Source organism: Rutilus rutilus, assembly GCF_951802725.1.
Source record: "Rutilus rutilus genome assembly, chromosome: 8".
NCBI lineage: Eukaryota > Metazoa > Chordata > Actinopteri > Cypriniformes > Leuciscidae > Rutilus > Rutilus rutilus.
In genome coordinates this window covers 29,495,668-29,513,755 of record NC_140222.1, presented here as the reverse complement: position 1 = coordinate 29,513,755, position 18,088 = coordinate 29,495,668, and the positions used below count along the sequence as shown (strand labels likewise).

At 39.4% G+C, this 18,088-nt stretch overlaps 1 protein-coding gene across 2 annotated transcripts in view; it reads left to right on the top strand.

Moving 5' to 3' along the window:
• Positions 1–726: 726 nt before the first annotated feature.
• ap3d1 (adaptor related protein complex 3 subunit delta 1) overlaps positions 727–18,088 on the top strand; it is a 29,973-nt gene continuing 12,611 nt past the window's right edge. Inside the window, exons 1-21 of one of the 2 annotated variants that reach the window (XM_084416885.1) lie at positions 727–1,062; positions 6,741–6,836; positions 6,926–7,006; positions 7,339–7,419; positions 7,501–7,608; positions 7,691–7,820; positions 7,911–8,050; positions 8,813–8,886; positions 9,002–9,051; positions 9,148–9,197; positions 10,374–10,422; positions 12,114–12,259; positions 12,363–12,511; positions 14,091–14,321; positions 14,398–14,629; positions 16,299–16,444; positions 16,519–16,660; positions 16,751–16,822; positions 17,021–17,093; positions 17,172–17,368; positions 17,451–17,524. In XM_084416885.1, the coding sequence (XP_084273011.1) occupies positions 967–1,062; positions 6,741–6,836; positions 6,926–7,006; positions 7,339–7,419; positions 7,501–7,608; positions 7,691–7,820; positions 7,911–8,050; positions 8,813–8,886; positions 9,002–9,051; positions 9,148–9,197; positions 10,374–10,422; positions 12,114–12,259; positions 12,363–12,511; positions 14,091–14,321; positions 14,398–14,629; positions 16,299–16,444; positions 16,519–16,660; positions 16,751–16,822; positions 17,021–17,093; positions 17,172–17,368; positions 17,451–17,524 (2,417 nt within the window). In that variant the 5' untranslated portion in view covers positions 727–966. The remainder of the gene's footprint in view (positions 1,063–6,740; positions 6,837–6,925; positions 7,007–7,338; positions 7,420–7,500; positions 7,609–7,690; positions 7,821–7,910; positions 8,051–8,812; positions 8,887–9,001; positions 9,052–9,147; positions 9,198–10,373; positions 10,423–12,113; positions 12,260–12,362; positions 12,512–14,090; positions 14,322–14,397; positions 14,630–16,298; positions 16,445–16,518; positions 16,661–16,750; positions 16,823–17,020; positions 17,094–17,171; positions 17,369–17,450; positions 17,525–18,088) is intronic. The other variant, XM_084416886.1, reaches the window with a different exon arrangement.

The window sequence follows — 18,088 nt, the reverse complement described above, 5'->3', positions numbered from 1 at the left end:
TGTTATAAGGATATTCACTGGACATGTTTGGAATAAATACTAACATACTGCCTAGTGCATACTACACAGACAGTATAGACTGTATGTTTCAGTCTTAGTAGGAGTAGTATGGAACAATGCGGTTACAAACACATTATGACATTGTATTACTTTAAAAAAATTGTAAAATAATATTGAATATAATTTAAATAGCGTATGTTATGTAAATCACCAGCTCAGTAACATTTTAATTATACTTTTTTTTTTTCTGTGCGAGGTTTTTAATATTCTTATAATGAATACTCTTGGCTTACGGTAAACTCGTTCAGTTGCTTGTATAAACAAAGGCTTTGATTGGTCTACTGAGCGCTGACGTCATACGAACGCAAACCCGTTTTTTTGCGGTCTAGACCGTTTTATTTGTAATACATTTATTTATTTAATTCAAAGTGTAACTTGATATTATAAAATAACGAAAAGAGGAAATAGAAGAATACGGAGTTATTTGATGATTAATCATTCAGTTTTTTTTTTTGGTTAAACACTGCTTGATTCAACTTAGTCTAGAAAGTAAGGTTTTCTATTAACGTTAGCTGATTAGAATTATTTATGCAATGTGAAACTTGGCTAAGATTATTATAAAAAATAATTAAAATGAATCCGTGACTGCAAAAAAAAAAAAATCTTCACAACATCAAGAAGGAAGTGTGAAAATCCCAATAAACGACACGCAGGGAAGCGTCTAGTGCGTCGCGTCGCGCGCTAGCAGTGTGCATGGGTTTGTCAGTCAGGTGACCTGTCCGCCATTTTGTCAGCCATTTCCTAGACGGGTCCGCTGCAGATCAGCACTTACAGAAAGAGCAAAACCCCTCCTGCACAGGCCGCTGTTCGGGACTGAATGAGAGACTAGCGCTCCTGCGGGCCGGTCAGTACTCAGATAAAGCCCGTGTTTGCGGTTCGGTCCGGTCGGACAGGAGGGAAATCATCATGGCTCTGAAGATCGTAAAGGGGAGCATCGATCGGATGTTCGATAAAAACCTGCAGGATTTAGTACGTGGCATTAGGAACCATAAGGAAGATGAGGTGAGACACTTCTATCAGTTCATTTCCTTTTATATTAAAATCAGAATTGGATGTTTTCGTAAATATGCCTTAAACGCAGCTGGTATAAATGAATCAAGTTGATCTCGTGTCAGTGATTTCAAATCACCTGATATCAGGTGAGCTAACCGGCTATAACCTGTCAAATGTGCTTAGATAACGAACTATATTTATATATTAAACACGAAATATTATTATTTCGGTGATTTAATAATCCTGGTGTCTTAAGTGACAGCTGTTAATGTTGTTAGAACAGTCTGTCATCGTTTTGTTTATCATGTATGAGGCCAGTTAGCATTGCTAACGGTTATGACACCTATATAAATATATTCTTTAAAATAAATACAAATTTGATTCCATCTTGTTCTTTGTGTAATTATGCATGTGATAAACCGATTCGGTACGCTAAAAGAAAGATGTTAATTCAATAGGCTATAGCTTGCCTCACTTATGCGTGTCATGAGATTGGCCGTGTCACAAAACCTATCTAGAAGCCTATCTAGGAGACAGCTTTTCGGGGGGCATCATAGGCGCGTTCTACGATGTTCGATTCAAAGATTCGAACGCGCATGATGCCTGTGATGTTCGAACACCTATCAAATGCACCTATGTTGCCCAAATATGTTGTTCAAATGGTCCTACATTTACAATATGAACTAAATGTTCTTGTCAAACGTTTGAACTTGCGTACGATGTGTTAGATTTGAACGTTCTGCTGTGCTTAAGATGCCCACAAATGTTCAATTAGAGTGTTCGAACGTTCTGATTCTTTTATGATTCCCAAAAGGTTCAAACCCGTATAGAATTCCTAAAAAAATGTAATCAAAATATTTGAACAACAGCCATGTGATTCAATTTAAATGTTCAAATGCACCTACATCATGCACAATTTTCAGGTCAAAAATTGTAACTTGCATATGTGGGAGATGTGAATGCTCTGATGTGCTTATGATGCCCACACATGTCCAATGGAAATGTTCAGTTGAGTGTTGCACGATATACCGGCACTAGAAAGGTATTGCGTTACCATGCTATCAAAAACATTATGGGTTCCACGTTTTATTAGTTCCAGAACTTTAAGAATGACAGCATTCTAATAAGAGCCGTTTTTCATCATTTGAGTTGATGTGTGACAGCGGCACATGTGTGTGCATAGCAAAGCGCAGGACGTGTTTGATGTTAAGAGGTTTTAAGAGCAACTAGCCTCAAAAAAGAATTCAAAGTTGTTCTTCAGATAGAATGCGATCTTGAATTCAGTTCTCTTTCACGGATTACTGCGCTTGAATGGTCAAAAATATGCTAAAATGCCTGGCAAGTATCCATGCAAACACAGTCGGTGTGTCTAAGTGACCTTAATTGGTTAAGAAAGAAATCGGTGGTGTTCCAAACTATTGGATCCGTGCATCAGCTCTTAAAGAGATGGAGGCGTAATTAACCTGCTGCCGTCTATGTGATTAATGTTAATCAAGCAACGAAAGAAAAGAGAAAATCACACACTGCCTTGACTAAATAACTTTATTTAGGTGTATAGTTAAATTATAGATTAAAGACTATTCAGTGTTTTTTTTTAATTTGATTATAATTTCTTACTTGAATGCTACTGATGTTAAATGGACCTACTGTAGCCTGTACCTAAAAAATATTAAAGCACTGTTTTTCATTTGTATCTTATTATTGTAGGCCTATTTGTCATTTTGATTGTAATTTGCATCTTTGCTTATTTTAAAGATAAAATAATTTTAAATATATTTTAAGATGACTGAACTGTGATATAAAATTGCATTAGAAAAATATTAAATTATTCATATCGTGAAATAAGATTCTGATCCGGTCACGGTCATTTGGCCTATCCCAAACTGTTCAGAATTATTAAAGGTTAGCGAATGTGATAATGTTTATTTTTTTATTTTAATATAACAATGATTTTTTAAGTTCTGTCGTATTATTCAATTACTTTTACTGTTGTTTTAGTTTTTTGCAATGGTATCGATTCGGTATTGGTATTTTAGTCAGGTATCGTATTTTGGTATAGTGACAACACTAGATGATGCCCAAAATGTTCAAACATGCATATGATGCCCAAAAAAAACGTTTGATTTTAAATGTTTGAACGGGCTTATAGGCGAATCCCATAATATGTTTGATTTCAAATTTGTTTGAGATGCCCAAAAATGTTGTCTAGGTAGGCAGCTGACTAGGTATTGAGACGCAGCCGTCGTCTTGCATATGAAATCACATCTGTCGGTTTGACCACAGTGTCAGGGATGAATATTGTTGGTTTCTTGTCGTTCATTTTGTGATCTGTGGTTGAAAAAGATGAAAGTAGGAAGTAGGCCTCAGGCTTCCTGTTCACCTATAATGACAAAGCTGAATTCTCTTTTGCAATATGCTCCATCCTCGCCCCTCCCTTTGGGGAAAAAGAGAACAAGATGCTGTAAAACTGAGCATTTATAATCAAATAGGGCTTTCCCTCTTTAACTTCTTCAGTATTCTGTTCCCTTTTTTGGAGATTCATATTGATTTTAGTCACCGGTTTGACCTTCCAGCAGACATCAGATCAGTGATTTACGTGTTATGAAATGTAATGAATTTAGTAAACACTGGACAATGATGTCATGCGTTTCTAATGTGCTAAAAAGACGGTGTGAACCTTCTTGAACAACCAGCATTGTCCGACGTGGCCTTGAGTCTGTGGCAAAAAAATGTTACATCATGATCGCACCCACTCATCTATGAAGATAGCAAGCTGTCCGAGTTATCGCTCTCGAAAACTTTTATATCGGATATTTAATTATTCTTGTTCAAGTAGTTAGTTGGCACCTTATTACATTGACTTCATACTACAATCTTGATTCTGGTCTGACTGGTTTTGGTCTCCTACTTTCATTTCAATTGAATATCAAACCATGTTTTAATCACACCTCGCGTGCCATGCGTTCAAATACAAACATCCTTAAAACTTGCTTTGTTCATTGCTTTAACATTCCAGTTCTAGTCTCCTGGCCCTGTTTAATCTGCAAACATCTGGAGTCGGGTATCAGCAAGGCTTCGTCAATGTAACCTGTACCGGCGTACCTAGATGCCGTGTCTGTTACCTGGCCAACAGCGGACAATGCTGTGAAATATTCATAGCCTCCTGAATGAACTGTCAGACTGTGCGTATGTGTGTTCACTGCTCTGTTTGCTCTCTGCCTGTGGTTTCATACGAGACCTCTATATTTGTTTTCCACGAGAGGTGGGTGTACTTAGCCAAAGCACTCGCTGGGTCTCAGAACTAGTGAGCTGCCCTCCTAAATGGTTTTTTTGGACACCATAGCTGCGCTTGAGCCAAGTAATTTTGATATAGGCGTGTTTGAATATTCATTTTGGGGCATCATAGGCATGTTTGAACATGCTGGTAGTGCTTGAAAAGATGGACGGACTTCAGGTTTTCCTGAGACTGTGCTCTCTTGTTTGCCTGAGAAGGACATTGAGTTCTTCATACTTTACTGATGGTTTGCTGAGCTGGTCAAATCCAACTCTTGGCTAACTCACAAATATTTGGCGATGGGCTGAAATTACCAATAATACATGATTCATTAGAACTGAATGAGGATGGGACAAGGAACATCTTCTGGAGAACATTCTATTTCCTTATGGTTTTGTTCTTACAGGGATGAAATTACCCATAATGCATCATTCATGACTATTTGATAACTAGTTTACCTCTAGAGTTTCATTTTTACTGGGTCAAAGTTACCCATAACTCTCTCCCCACCGGTGTGTTGGATTCTTGCAAAAAGTTGATAATTTTCACACAAAATGTCATTGCCCCCATAATATTTTGTTTGTATTTTATTCTAGCTTCATGCATTCTTTTATTAACACTTGAATGTGGGTAAGTTTCATAAAAAAAGCTGTCAAAGGCTACAACATAACACAACATACTACATGCATAATCAATGGTTTTATCATCTGTTTCTGCTGCTTTTTTGCCTGTTTTGATCCGGAGAATCTCTACTCTTTCGGAAGATGCGTAATGACGCCCCTACCGTAGAACACTTAAACACTGAAAGCTAAAAAGTTCTGTCAATGGCGGGGAAAGGAGGAATAAGTTTCATTCATAAGAACATGAGTATTTGTCACTAACCTGAAGAATCTTCATATTTTCTGTCTCAGGTTTTGAGAATTACCCATAGTGCATCATTCATAAAAACTAGGCCTACATGAAGATTTGACAGGAAAACCTATTTACCTCTTTTTTTTTGTATTATTGCTTAGTGGAAAATCACCCATTTGTAAAGATGTTCCTGTTGGTTTCCTTGTATTTCAACCTCTCTTGCCAAAGTACCCATAATTCAACATTCACAAGGGTTTTGTAAAGAGGTCTGGAAAATCTTCTGGTGGACATTCTTTTACCCTGTCTCAGTGGTTGGAAATGACCCATAATGCACCATTCATAGAACTGCATGAAGATTTGACAAGAGAACCGTCTTTTACCTCATTTTTATTTGTTCTATGTGCACCATAATGCACCATTCAGAAGAAGAATCTTCGTTTATCCCCTTTTTTTTTCAGTCTCAGTGGTTGGAAATTATCCGTAATGCATCATTCACAAGAATGTTGTAAAGACGTGACAAGAACCTTCTGGAGAACCTTTGTTTACCTTGTATTTTCTCTCTGCACTTAAATGACCCATAATGCATCATTCACAAGGGTTTTGAAAAGATGTGGAAATCTTATGGAGAACTTTCATTTGCACTCTTTACCCAAGTGAAGACGTCTTGCTATCCTTCACTGTGGTAAACGAGAGGTTATGCCCATGTAAAGGTTCTCTAAGCCCTTCAGTTCTTCCCCTCCTGTCACTGCTCTGGCTGTCTCATGACTAAAGACACATGACCACCACACTCGCCCCATACAACAACACTTTGTGTGTGTGTCCCTGAGATGCAGAGAGCGTGTGTGCTGTGTGTCTTGAGTGCTGGTTGAAGGTTCTTCTCTCTCTTTTTTTTTTTTTTTATATTTTCATTTAATCATTTAACAATTTAATGTCTCCGGCCATGAGATATTGTGGTTTTAGTCATCCATTGATTCTTCACGCATACACGCACAAACATACTGACCTAGTTTTGAGCATGTTTTTTATTATTATTTTTAGCTTCTGGGTTTCAACAATGTGTCTTTGATTGTGGCTTATATATATATAGAGCCTAATGTGAGAACATGTCTGAAAAATCATGAAGCATTCCATTCATGTCCAGTTGCCTGAATTTTAGAAAAGATTTATGTCCCTGATTCCCATCCACTTTCATTATATGGAAAAGAGCAGCTTGGACATTTTACTAAATATGTCTTTTTGTGTTTATCAGGGGGAAAATTTGGAACGTGACCTCATTTAGGTTACTATACCTTTGAAAAAATGCTGATTATGGCAGATAATCACCTTTATATATCGCTTTGATAGATGTCTATCTAGGCATGTTGTCAGGTAAAGACAAGGCAAAACGTTTAATCTCACTCTCTTTTAATTTGAACACTTTTCTTCTCCATTAAGGTCTGGCAGTGATTTGACATGCTGTTGACAACAGGAAGCTAAACGGTGCCCAGGGCTGTTATGGAGAGCATTGTTGTTGTTTTTTTTGTCTCACTCTTTCTAACAATACTTCCTGTTCCTTCTACAGGCCAAATACATCTCTACATGCATCGATGAGATCAAACAAGAACTCAAACAGGACAACATCGCGGTTAAAGCCAACGCAGTCTGCAAGCTCACCTACGTAAGACCGCCAATCATTGATATCCTTTCCCATCTGCTTCAAAATAAGCTCAATCCATCACTTATTCTTTTGATATCTCTTTCAAACAGTTGCAGATGCTTGGCTATGATGTCAGTTGGGCTGCGTTCAACATCGTGGAGGTGATGAGCTCCTCCAAATTCACCTACAAGGTGAGAGGCAGCGTCGAAAAAATTATATTTGCGTTCATTCGCAACTTATTTTAGTATTATTTATATACTATTTATGAATATTTTTAATTAGCTTTTATGTAAAAAATTTTTTTTTTTATTCTATTATTTATTATTTACTGGTCTCTTTTTTTTTATATATATATGACCTTATACTAAAGTGTTACTGGGTTTTTATTTATTTATATTTGGCTTTCATTTATTTTTATTTCAGTTTTTGTTATTTTAGTACTTTACATTTGATAAAGGGAACAATTCAATAGTTTTAGTTAGCAACATTGGTTCACAAATGCCTTTTTTCTTCTTGTTTTCAGCGAATCGGCTACCTTGCGGCATCGCAATGCTTTCATGAGGGCACTGATGTCATCATGCTGACGACCAATCAGATCCGCAAGGTGCGTTTTGAACTTCCTGTTCACCTGCATTTGTGTTGATTATGCTGGTTGCTATAGGATGCTTTCATCATCTCTCACTAGGATCTCAGTAGTCCCAACCAGTACGACACCGGCGTGGCTCTGACTGGCCTTTCCTGCTTTGTGACCCCAGACCTGGCTCGTGACCTGGCCAATGACATCATGACTTTGGTAAAGCATTCAGTGTGTTTATGCAAGGCAAATATTGACATTCAGCACATATTCATTCCTTCTCACCCTTCCTCCATCTCAGATGTCCCACACTAAGCCATACATTCGCAAGAAGGCGGTGCTGATCATGTACAAAGTGTTCCTGAAGTACCCTGAGTCCCTGCGTCCTGCCTTCCCACGACTCAAGGAGAAGCTGGAGGACCCAGATCCCGGTACAAATGCTGAATCATCATCTTAATGTGGCTCGCTAAATGCTAATATTTCAGGCGTTCCACCTGAACGTTTGATTGTGTATGTCCCAGGTGTCCAGTCAGCGGCTGTGAACGTCATCTGTGAACTGGCCAGAAGAAATCCCAAGAACTACCTTTCCCTGGCGCCCCTGTTCTTCAAACTCATGACCTCCTCCACCAACAACTGGGTCCTTATTAAGATCATTAAGCTGGTAAGAAACTATACATGTCGGGTTTTAACCCTGTAAAGTCTGATGTAGTCATAATTTTTTTTTTTTTTAATGTAACGGTTTATTGAAACTTTAGACACAATTTTTAAAAAGTTGAGTATCATATTTGATACAACAGGCTTTTATGGCTCATATAGTATGATATAGGAGTATGTGGAGCTCATTCATAGTCGAGGAGGAAAAACAAATATTCAGAGGCCGAAACTGATTTGGCGCAGTTGCTGATATTTTATACAGCCATATACAATAGCATAGCAGACCGCTTGCATAAAATGCAATACATATCAGTGGTCACTCTATATCTGCCAATAATATGTCTCAGCAAGATGAAATTTAAAGTGTAGTTTTATGATCAAAGCTGTTTTTATGATGCAATGCAATGCAATACAATGATGTGGATGATGGACGAATAAATGTTCATCAAAAGATTTTTCTAAAAATGATATATGGATAATTAAGTAAATCTATGTTGATTTCATGTTGAAATAATACTACCAATATAATAGTTCCTCTTATGTAAGATTTCACAACAAAATGGCACGAATTTCACAACCGGAGGGCAGTTTGATACTAAAAGGCCTTTTGCTTTTTAAAAAGTTGTAAACTATCAATCAATGACAGATGGCATGTAGTACATTAATCGTGTTGATAATTTAGAGGCCTTGGAGTTGTGCATATTGAATATGATGCATTTAGGGTTAAAGGGGACGGATTCAACGCTTATATTTTTATATATTTTATTAGTTTGGTGCTCTCACTCCTTTGGAGCCTCGTTTGGGAAAGAAGCTGATCGAGCCCCTAACAAACCTCATCCACAGGTAACAGTGATACTAAAACACACTAAAGCTGGCTAAAAATATTAGGGTTAAATATAATATCTCTTTTTTTTTTCTTTTTTTTCTCTCTTGTCCTTACTCTCATTGCCTCTCTCAGTACCTCAGCCATGTCGCTTCTGTATGAGTGTGTCAACACTGTCATAGCAGGTCAGTATTATTTGGTGCCGTGACCCGATGTTGTACTCAAGCACATGTTTCTTAACAACACCATTGATGTCTTTTCTCTCTCCTGTTTTACCTCAGTGCTGATCTCACTGTCCTCTGGGATGCCCAATCACAGTGCTAGCATACAGGTGGGCCATTGTCACGTTACTCAATATGACCTGCAGTTTTTATATGTTCACGGAAATATCCGGTCAGATTTAAGGCCCCGTTCACTACCAAGAATGATAACTATAAAGATAGCTATATTAGCGTCCACACCAGCGGACGATATCGTTCTGTTTATTCTAACCGGGTGCTTGTCTGTCACTTTAAATGCTTGAGCTCTTTGAAGCAGGGTGGATTCTTATTGGCTGTCAATGTTGTTATCGTTCATCAGCTGGATAAAATCATTCTGAAAGTGATTCCAATGATATTGTTTCTCTGTGCCGTTATCGTTATAGCTGTGCTGTGAACTCTGCTATTCTTTAACATTGAGAACGTTTTTTAGGACTACTTTATCGTTTTCTTTATAGTTATCGTTCTTGGTGTGAACAGACCTTTATACCAACCTGACATTGCATTAGTGTGTTAATTCGTCAAAGCCCAATATGGAGATGCTATAGAATAAGAATGTGTTGATAAAATCATATAGCGATATATCACAATTAAGATGTTACATTGATATTTAATGTCCTTGGATGAATATTGTTTAATGACTCTATTCATTTAATTTCGTACTGTTCAATTAATGAAAAAACGAAGAAGCAGGTTATCTAAAGCACAAACATTTTGTGTGAATTGGATAAATATTGAACATGTTAAATCCGATTTCTAAAATTTTATTTAATTAATAAAATGTTTAAAATACATATAAATGTATACAATTTGATAAATATTTAGTAGTATATGTCCTTTCATATATTTTCCAATTAATGATGAAGCAGATCATCTAACGCACAAGAATTAATATTATTGTTATAATTAAACATTTTAATCGAGCAAATATTGGACATTTTGGGCCAATGTTTTACATTTTATAATATTAAACAAATATTTCAGATGCATACAATTTAATACATTTTGGTATTTGCTAAATGAATGAATGAATAATTGTCAATTAACTTATATATTGGCCACCTCAGTCTCTAGATATCAGCATTCAGCCACTACTGATTTTTATAGAGTATTAGTGGATTTCAAACAAGCACCTGACCCATCTGAAGTTGGCTTTGGCGTTGATGTAAGATGGTGTGGAAAGGTTTTTAACATGGTTGTAATGCCTTTTGTCTCTCCTTCTGTTTTCCCTTTCTCTCTCCGCTCCACAGCTCTGTGTGCAGAAACTGCGAATCCTGATTGAAGACTCGGACCAGAACTGTGAGCCTTCTGTCAATGCCTGCAGTGTGTCATTCTCTCATTGTCTGTGTGTTTCTGAGTCCCCCCCTCTGGCCCTGTAGATGGAGTACATGTAGATCTCCATCTCGGATAACTCGAAGACACCTCAGTGCTTCAGTAGGAATTTGGCAAGAGTCCTTCGTAACTTTTTAGCTTGAGGAACTTCAAGAAAAAATTCCTCAATATTTCAAGACATGTGCATTAAGTAATCTGAATTATCTTGCAGGAGTTCGAGTTATCGGTGTCCCAGTGATGCCGGCCGTAGAGTAGCTCTGTGAATCCTGGACTGCCATGTTTTGTTTCTCAAAAACCGCTGAGTTTCCTCACAGGGCCATTTGATATTTACTTCCAGCTGAATGTTTTGGCATTCTGTCAATCCTGAAGCCCCTTGTGCTCCTTAAATAGATCAGTGTATTTGTACATTTTGTTTTGGCATCAACAAGGCTAAACAGTAGAGGACATGCCTACTGTCCTAATGGCCCAAGACTACAGAACTGTGGCTCTAACTGTCTTGCATCTATATTTAGTCGATTTGATTTTATGGGCAATTAAAACATTAGTTATATCAAATATGCATTTAATCTGTTATGCATAATGCACATAACTTTTAAAAATCTGGCAGAGTAAAACAAAACTGAAGTCCGTTTGTGTTCTTGTGGGGGTGAGTGTTCCTGGGTGTGTGCGTGTGTTTGTTGTCCTTTTGTGTTTGTGTTTTCTTTTCCCATTGTCTTGTTTGTTTGTTTCTTTCTCCATGTAGATTTACATATTCAGATTTTAAAGTAGTAAATGGCTAGAATGGTATCAGTTCTAAAATACTGTACATTTTAGGTGAAGGCTTCAGACTGCAGTCGTCATGAAATGGTAGTTAACCCTATCTATTGACTACTGTTGACTTCACTTTATTGTGAACAATTCTTCCATACATGTTTCTCAATGTTCCGGTGAAACGATACATCGGTGGTGATGTATGTCGAACTTCTCCAGTCAATTAGTGTGCTCAAGCTCCGCCCCTTTCTTACAATCGACCGCAAGCTTGGTACGTTTACGCAGCAACGATATGCTTAAAATGGAGAAGTTTTTCCTTTGAGTTTTCCGCGTACAGACTGATTGTCAAAACGATCCCCATTCACACGGATCCGCGAAAACGACTAAAAACGCTGTATTCTGCTGCCAGGCCATTAGATGCAGATGAAACGCTGTAGATTGAACACGTAATAGGCATGTGCATGACGTCATCGTTTTCAGAGATTCGCGTTTTTGTGGTTTACATGGAAACCGCTTTCAAAAACTTGCACTTTGAAACCTGGCACCCAAAACGCTGTTGTCGTGTAAATGAACGGCCAAAACGCATAAAGTTTTACATTTTTAGTTGAAAACGGTGTCATGTAAACAAACAGCCCCTCAGATCTGCCTTCATCCAGTCAACAACCGATGGATAGAACCAAGTCCCATCCTACATTTTTTAAAATCTTTTCAATAATCTGTTTTACTCGGATGTCTCTCAATATGGAAGAAAATGTCTGTCACTACTTCCATTACATGGCGACTTTAATAGTCTAAATAGAAGAACTGAGCTAAAGGACAATTAACATAAATGCAACACAGCTGTAGTTAGAGAACAGAGAGGCTACGCTTCATTGCAAGAGTCACTTAGGCACTGTGGTGTTTTGCAGTGAAGTACTTGGGTCTTCTGGCCATGTCCAAGATCCTGAAGACGCACCCGAAGTCCGTTCAGTCGCACAAGGACTTGATCCTTCAGTGTTTGGACGACAAAGATGAGTCTATCCGCCTGAGAGCCCTGGATCTGCTCTACGGCATGGTATGTTCGACAATTGTTTGTTTACGTTCTTCTTACTCAGGGGTGCCCAATCCTGTTCCTGGAGATCTACCTCAAATATAACGGGTTGCTAAAATGTGTCTAGGTCTCGAAGAAGAACCTGATGGAGATTGTGAAGAAGCTCATGCTGCATGTGGACAAAGCAGAAGGCACCACTTACCGAGATGAGTTGCTCACCAAGATCATCGACATCTGCAGCCAGAGCAACTACCAGTATATCACAAACTTTGAATGGTAAGACTAAACGGTTCAGGTGACCCAATTCTGATTTATATATTATTTTTTTTCCTCCCATGTGACCCACGAACATGTAAGCAGGAACATGGATTCCGATATTTTTTTTGTCAGATCGGTTTCAGACCTCATTCACATGTGGAAATAAATCTGATATGAATCGGATACGTGCATTTGCGTCATGTAAGCGGACAGATCGGATATTTTTGTCAAATGCGTACACCATTGAAAAAGCGATGGTGGCGAATTACGTCAACTGTGGCAGTTTGTCATTGATGTACGGCTCTGAAAACGCTGCTCACTCTGAAAGCACTGAGTTTGAGTCACTTATAACGTGCATTTGAAAAAACAACACGCGTCAAACATCTTTCCAAAACATGAGAAGCATTTATGAACCTCTTGTCCAACAACAGACAACATTTAATAACATGCATTTACTCCAAACTCACTTCATAATGACAGTTGAGCTCATCCTTCTGTGAGATGATGAGCTTCTTACACAGAATAAGGCAGTCGTGTATTTATAAGTCATGTTTAATCAAAGCGTTTCAATCTTCTGTTTATTCAGCTACAGCGATAGGGATTTCCTGGAATGATGCGCATACTTCTGTGGCGGGGCATATTTATCGTGTTTGCATGAGAGCGCCCTCTGGCGTTCAAATGGGGCAGTATTTACTACCAATCAGCCGCACTCCACTGACAAGCTGCGCATAAAGTAATCGCAGCCTTTGCCAAATCGCGTGCGGTTTTATTGCGATTAATCGTTCAGCCCTTACATCAACTTGGGTGGACACCAACTGCAATCACATGACTCTTCAATGGCTCAATGGTGGATGAAGGCTAATCCAAATGTTTTACTGACCTTTAAAGATGTTCGGTTCGGAAAGCAAAAGCTTGTATTATCATTTTATCTACATCCATTGCAAATCACATCGTTTTTACTTCCTTTTTAGCCTAAGTTTTTTGGTCAGTAGGTCTAGCTTTGGTTGTTTCGCCAAGTATATAGTGCAAATGCAGATATCAGATATGGGTCACAGCAGGTCATCAAAAAAATCTGATCTAGTCGTCAAATCGTAATTGGGCATCAAGACCTGCAGTGTAAATGCGGCCTACTGAACTGCTTTTCCATTGTTTTTCTATGTAAACATGAGCAAGACGGATCTCTTTGACTATTTTATTCACGCCTCACATTTTGCAGTGTCTTGCACATGTAAAAATGTGCCACTCAAGTTAAAATTAGTAAATTTTTTTTGGTGAATTGAATAATTGAACATGTTGAATCAATGCCTCAAATCTTATTTAATTTATAAAATATATAATACATATAAATGTATACAATTTGTTAAATATTGGACCTTGCATTCTTCCCCCATTCCACTGCCACGTGGCTCACATTTTTAAAGAAAATACACGTTCTCTGTGAACCGTCCCCAATTGCATTCCCAAGACCTTTTTCTTTTTTCCATTCTACTGTTCTGTGTTAACCAGCCCTTGAGGGAAAGAGACCTTGCCCTCTGTCTTGCGTTGAACCAATATGTTGTTAGTTAGATACAAAGTCACAACCTTATCTGTCTTCCAGGTACATCAGTATCCTGGTAGAACTGACTCGTCTGGAGGGCACAAGGCACGGCCACCTAATCGCCTCTCAGATGCTGGACGTAGCCATCCGCGTCAAAGCCATCCGGGGCTTCGCCGTGGCTCAGATGGCCACTCTGCTGGACAACGCACACCTGCTGACCGGCAACACGCAGCGCAACGGCATCTGCGAGGTCCTCTACGCCGCTGCGTGGATCTGCGGGGAGTTCTCGGAGTACGTGGTGATAATCTGGAAAGGTTCAAGATTTAACCATATTAACAAAATGCTAACGTTTAACCTTTCCTCACAGGCATCTGGAGGACCCCATGCAGACCTTGGAGGCCATGCTGAGACCCAAAGTGGCCACCCTGCCCGGTCACATCCAGGCGGTGTATGTACAAAATGCTGCCAAGCTGTTCGCGACCGTGCTGCAGAAGCACGAAGGGGAGACCGACAGCCAGGTAGCGCAGGAGACCAGCCAGCTGCTTATAGAAAGACTGCCGCTGTTCGTCCAGAGTGCCAACCTGGAAGTGCAGGAGAGGGTGAGGAATTCAGCATGAAATGAATATTCAACACCCAAATCTCAAAATCCAATCAACAACCGATGAAGAGAACCAAGGCCCCACCGTTCTTTTTTTTCTTCTCGATAATCTGTTACATTCAGATGTATGTCACAATATGAAAGAAAAGATTGATAAGTCAGCATGAAACTGAAATTGAGATACTTTTCTTCCCTATTGTGACGTATATCAGAGTGAAACGGAAAAAAAATGCTGGGCGGGACTTGATTTTGTCTAACTGGAATTGATTGGATGACTGACAAGCTGAGCCATACCGCATTAATTATCGCAGGCGATACGTCCGTGATAATTAATGCGATATGGCTCAGCTTGTCAGTGAACTACGGCTCTGTGTAGTAAATGCCGCTCCATCTGAAAGCAGGTGATGGCAATTTACTACTAATCAAGGAACCGGCTTTACTGACGAGATGGCGCATAACAATGTCATGCGATATATCGCCCAGCCCTAATGCAAGCAACATGCTCAAGTCATGCAAGCGATATGTTAAAACATATCAAAAAATTTGTACAACATGTTAGCAATGTGATAAACATGACAGCAATCTAGAAACAAGCTAGCAGTGCTAATGTGGATTATTGGACATCTGAAGAATGTTTAAAGGGATACTCCACTTTTTTTGGAAATAGGCTCATTTTACAACTCCCCCAGAGTTAAACATTTTCGAATCCATTCAGCCGATCTCCGGGTCTGGCGGTACCACTTTTAGCATAGCTTAGCATAGATCATTGAATCGGACAGGACCATTAGCATCTCTCTAAAAAAAATGACCTAAGAGTTTCGATATTTTTCCTATTTAAAACTTGACTCTTCTGTAGTTACGTCGTGTACGTAATATGACGCAGCGCCTGAAAATGGGTCTAATCAGGTCACGTTGGAAGTTACCGAGCTGGGGACTATTTTCAGGCGCTGCGTCATATCATTACGCCTGCTGCACTCATTGTACGGCAGCAAAGTTTCTTGATTATTACGCAGGAATGAGAGTATAGTTCCTAGCCATATCAGCCTAGAAAATCGCAACTTTACATTTTCCGTCGGTCTTAGTACACGATGTAACTACGGAAGAGTCAAGTTTTAAATAGGAAAAATATCGAAACTCTTTGGTCATTTTTTTGAGAGATGCTAATGGTCTTGTCCGATTGAATGATCTATGCTAAGCTATGCTAAAAGTGGTACCGCCAGACCCGGAGATCGGCTGAATGGATTCGAAAACGGTAAAACTCAACTGTTTAACTCTGGGGGAGTTGTAAAATGAGCCTATTTCCAAAAAAGTGGAGTATCCCTTTAAAGTGGTCTGATGCTGTGTAATGTGGTTTTGGGGGGGTTAATGGGGTCTGAAAAGTTATTATATGGTCTATTTGAGTCTTTATTGCTCTGTCTGTGTTTAAACCAACATTAAACTTTGTCTAGTTTGAGTAATGAGCTTTTAGCTTAGCAACGTGCCAATGTCAAACTCCACTTGAATCAATTGAGTGTGAGCAAAATGCCGTTCATGGGTAGCAATTCCAATAATACGACTTTGAAACTGAGTTGCGTGTACACACTGTGATATTGTTTATTTGCAATGCTTAGTAGCAATATGACATCATTTCACACAGATACTGCAACATTAACCGTGATGTTCCTCCACAGGCGTCCTGCATCCTCCAGCTGGTGAAGTACATCCAGAAGCTGCAGCAGAAGAATGTGGAGGTGGCCGACGAAGTGACGGCTCTCTTCGCCGGAGAGCTCAACCCCGTGGCCCCCAAGGCCCAGAAGAAAGTGCCTATACCAGAAGGGTGAGCCTTTCTTGAGTGTATTGCAAGGGAATCAACAGGAAAAGATCTTACAACTGTTGTTTTTCCGCCTTCAGTCTGGATTTGGACGCCTGGATCAATGAGCCTCCGTCAGAGAGCGAGTCTGAGGACGAGAAGCCCAAAGCGGTGTTCGCTAAAGAGGAACCCAAACATTCCAGAATAAGACACACTGAGGTGGACGAGAAAGAGTTGGCCAGGGTAAGTGCATGCAGTCCGTCAGACCGTCAGAAAATATAAAAATATAGTTGTCCTAACTGTACCTAAATAAACTTCCCTGATTTTAAACAGAGGAGGGAAGTCAGGAAGCAGGAACAGGCCAACAACCCGTTCTACATCAAGGCCTCGCCATCATCTCAGAAGGTATGCAGTCAGATCATTTCTGCGGTCGTGATTTCAACAAATGAGACTTTCTTTACATCATGCTGTTTTGAACCTTGAAACATTTCAAAAATCAAAGGGTTCGCCACTAGACTCTTTGATCTAGTTAAATTGATTCAGAACTCCAGAAAGCTTTGTTTCTCAAATCACTACTTCCTTGAACTTTTTCCGCAATTGCAGGTGTTTGACGCGCCAGGTGTAGAACACATTCCGGTGGTGCAGATCGACCTTAGCGTGCCTCTTAAAGTCCCAGGTGAGCAAGTCTACAACGCTTAACGTTTAATTCGCTTCAGCAGACCAAATAAAAAACACTCTTTCATCTCTGGTCCAGGGATGCCCATGTCCGACCAGTACGTGAAGCTGGAGGAGGAGCGCCGGCAGAAGGACAAGGCGGATAAGAAGAAGAAGGATAAGAAGAAAAAGCGGGAGAAGCGAGGGAAAGGGAGGAAGGCGGATTCGGGTCCCGAGAGCGAGGAAGACATCACGCCCGCTCAACAAGTCGACATAGTCACAGAGGAAATGCCAGAGGTGGGCAGCTGTCACTTTGGAGTGCTTACAACTGTTATCCACAAAACTATCCGCAGTAATGTCGGTGTGTCTCTGTTCCCAGAATGCCTTACCGAGTGACGATGATGATAAAGATCCCAATGATCCTCATAAAGCTCTGGACATCGATCTGGACAAGTATGTATCACATCGTCACCATCTACAGTTCATATATGCGCTACAAATAGGGATGCACCAAAATATTTTTTTTACCGAATCCGAAATTAAGGTTTTCATTTAGCCGAAACCCCAAAATTTGAGGAATTGAACTCTTTATGCTGCTCAGAGCTGGTCAGAGTCGTAGTAAATTTATATTTCTGATATTTCAGCCAAACTAATTTTTTAAATGGCTACTCTAGCGTAATTTTTGGTCATGGTGAAGCGCATCCACACTGCTGACATGTTTACCTGTTGTAGTTTTATCCAATCACATCCACTGTTGAGGCAAAGTCACATGAGTTTTATCCAATCACATCTACAGGGAAAAGTCACATAGGTTTTTTTTGTTGCGCATCAAGGAATTTATTTGGTAAATGTGTTTCCATCACAGTTTCATATTATGTCTCAATTGAGAATTGAGCGCATGCGTTTTTTCGTATTTTTAGAATTTATGTCTTGGCATTTCCATCCAGCGTTTTTTTTTATTTATTTTTTATATGCTATGGTTTTGGTTAATGATTTTGGCCTCCCCAAACTTGTCTC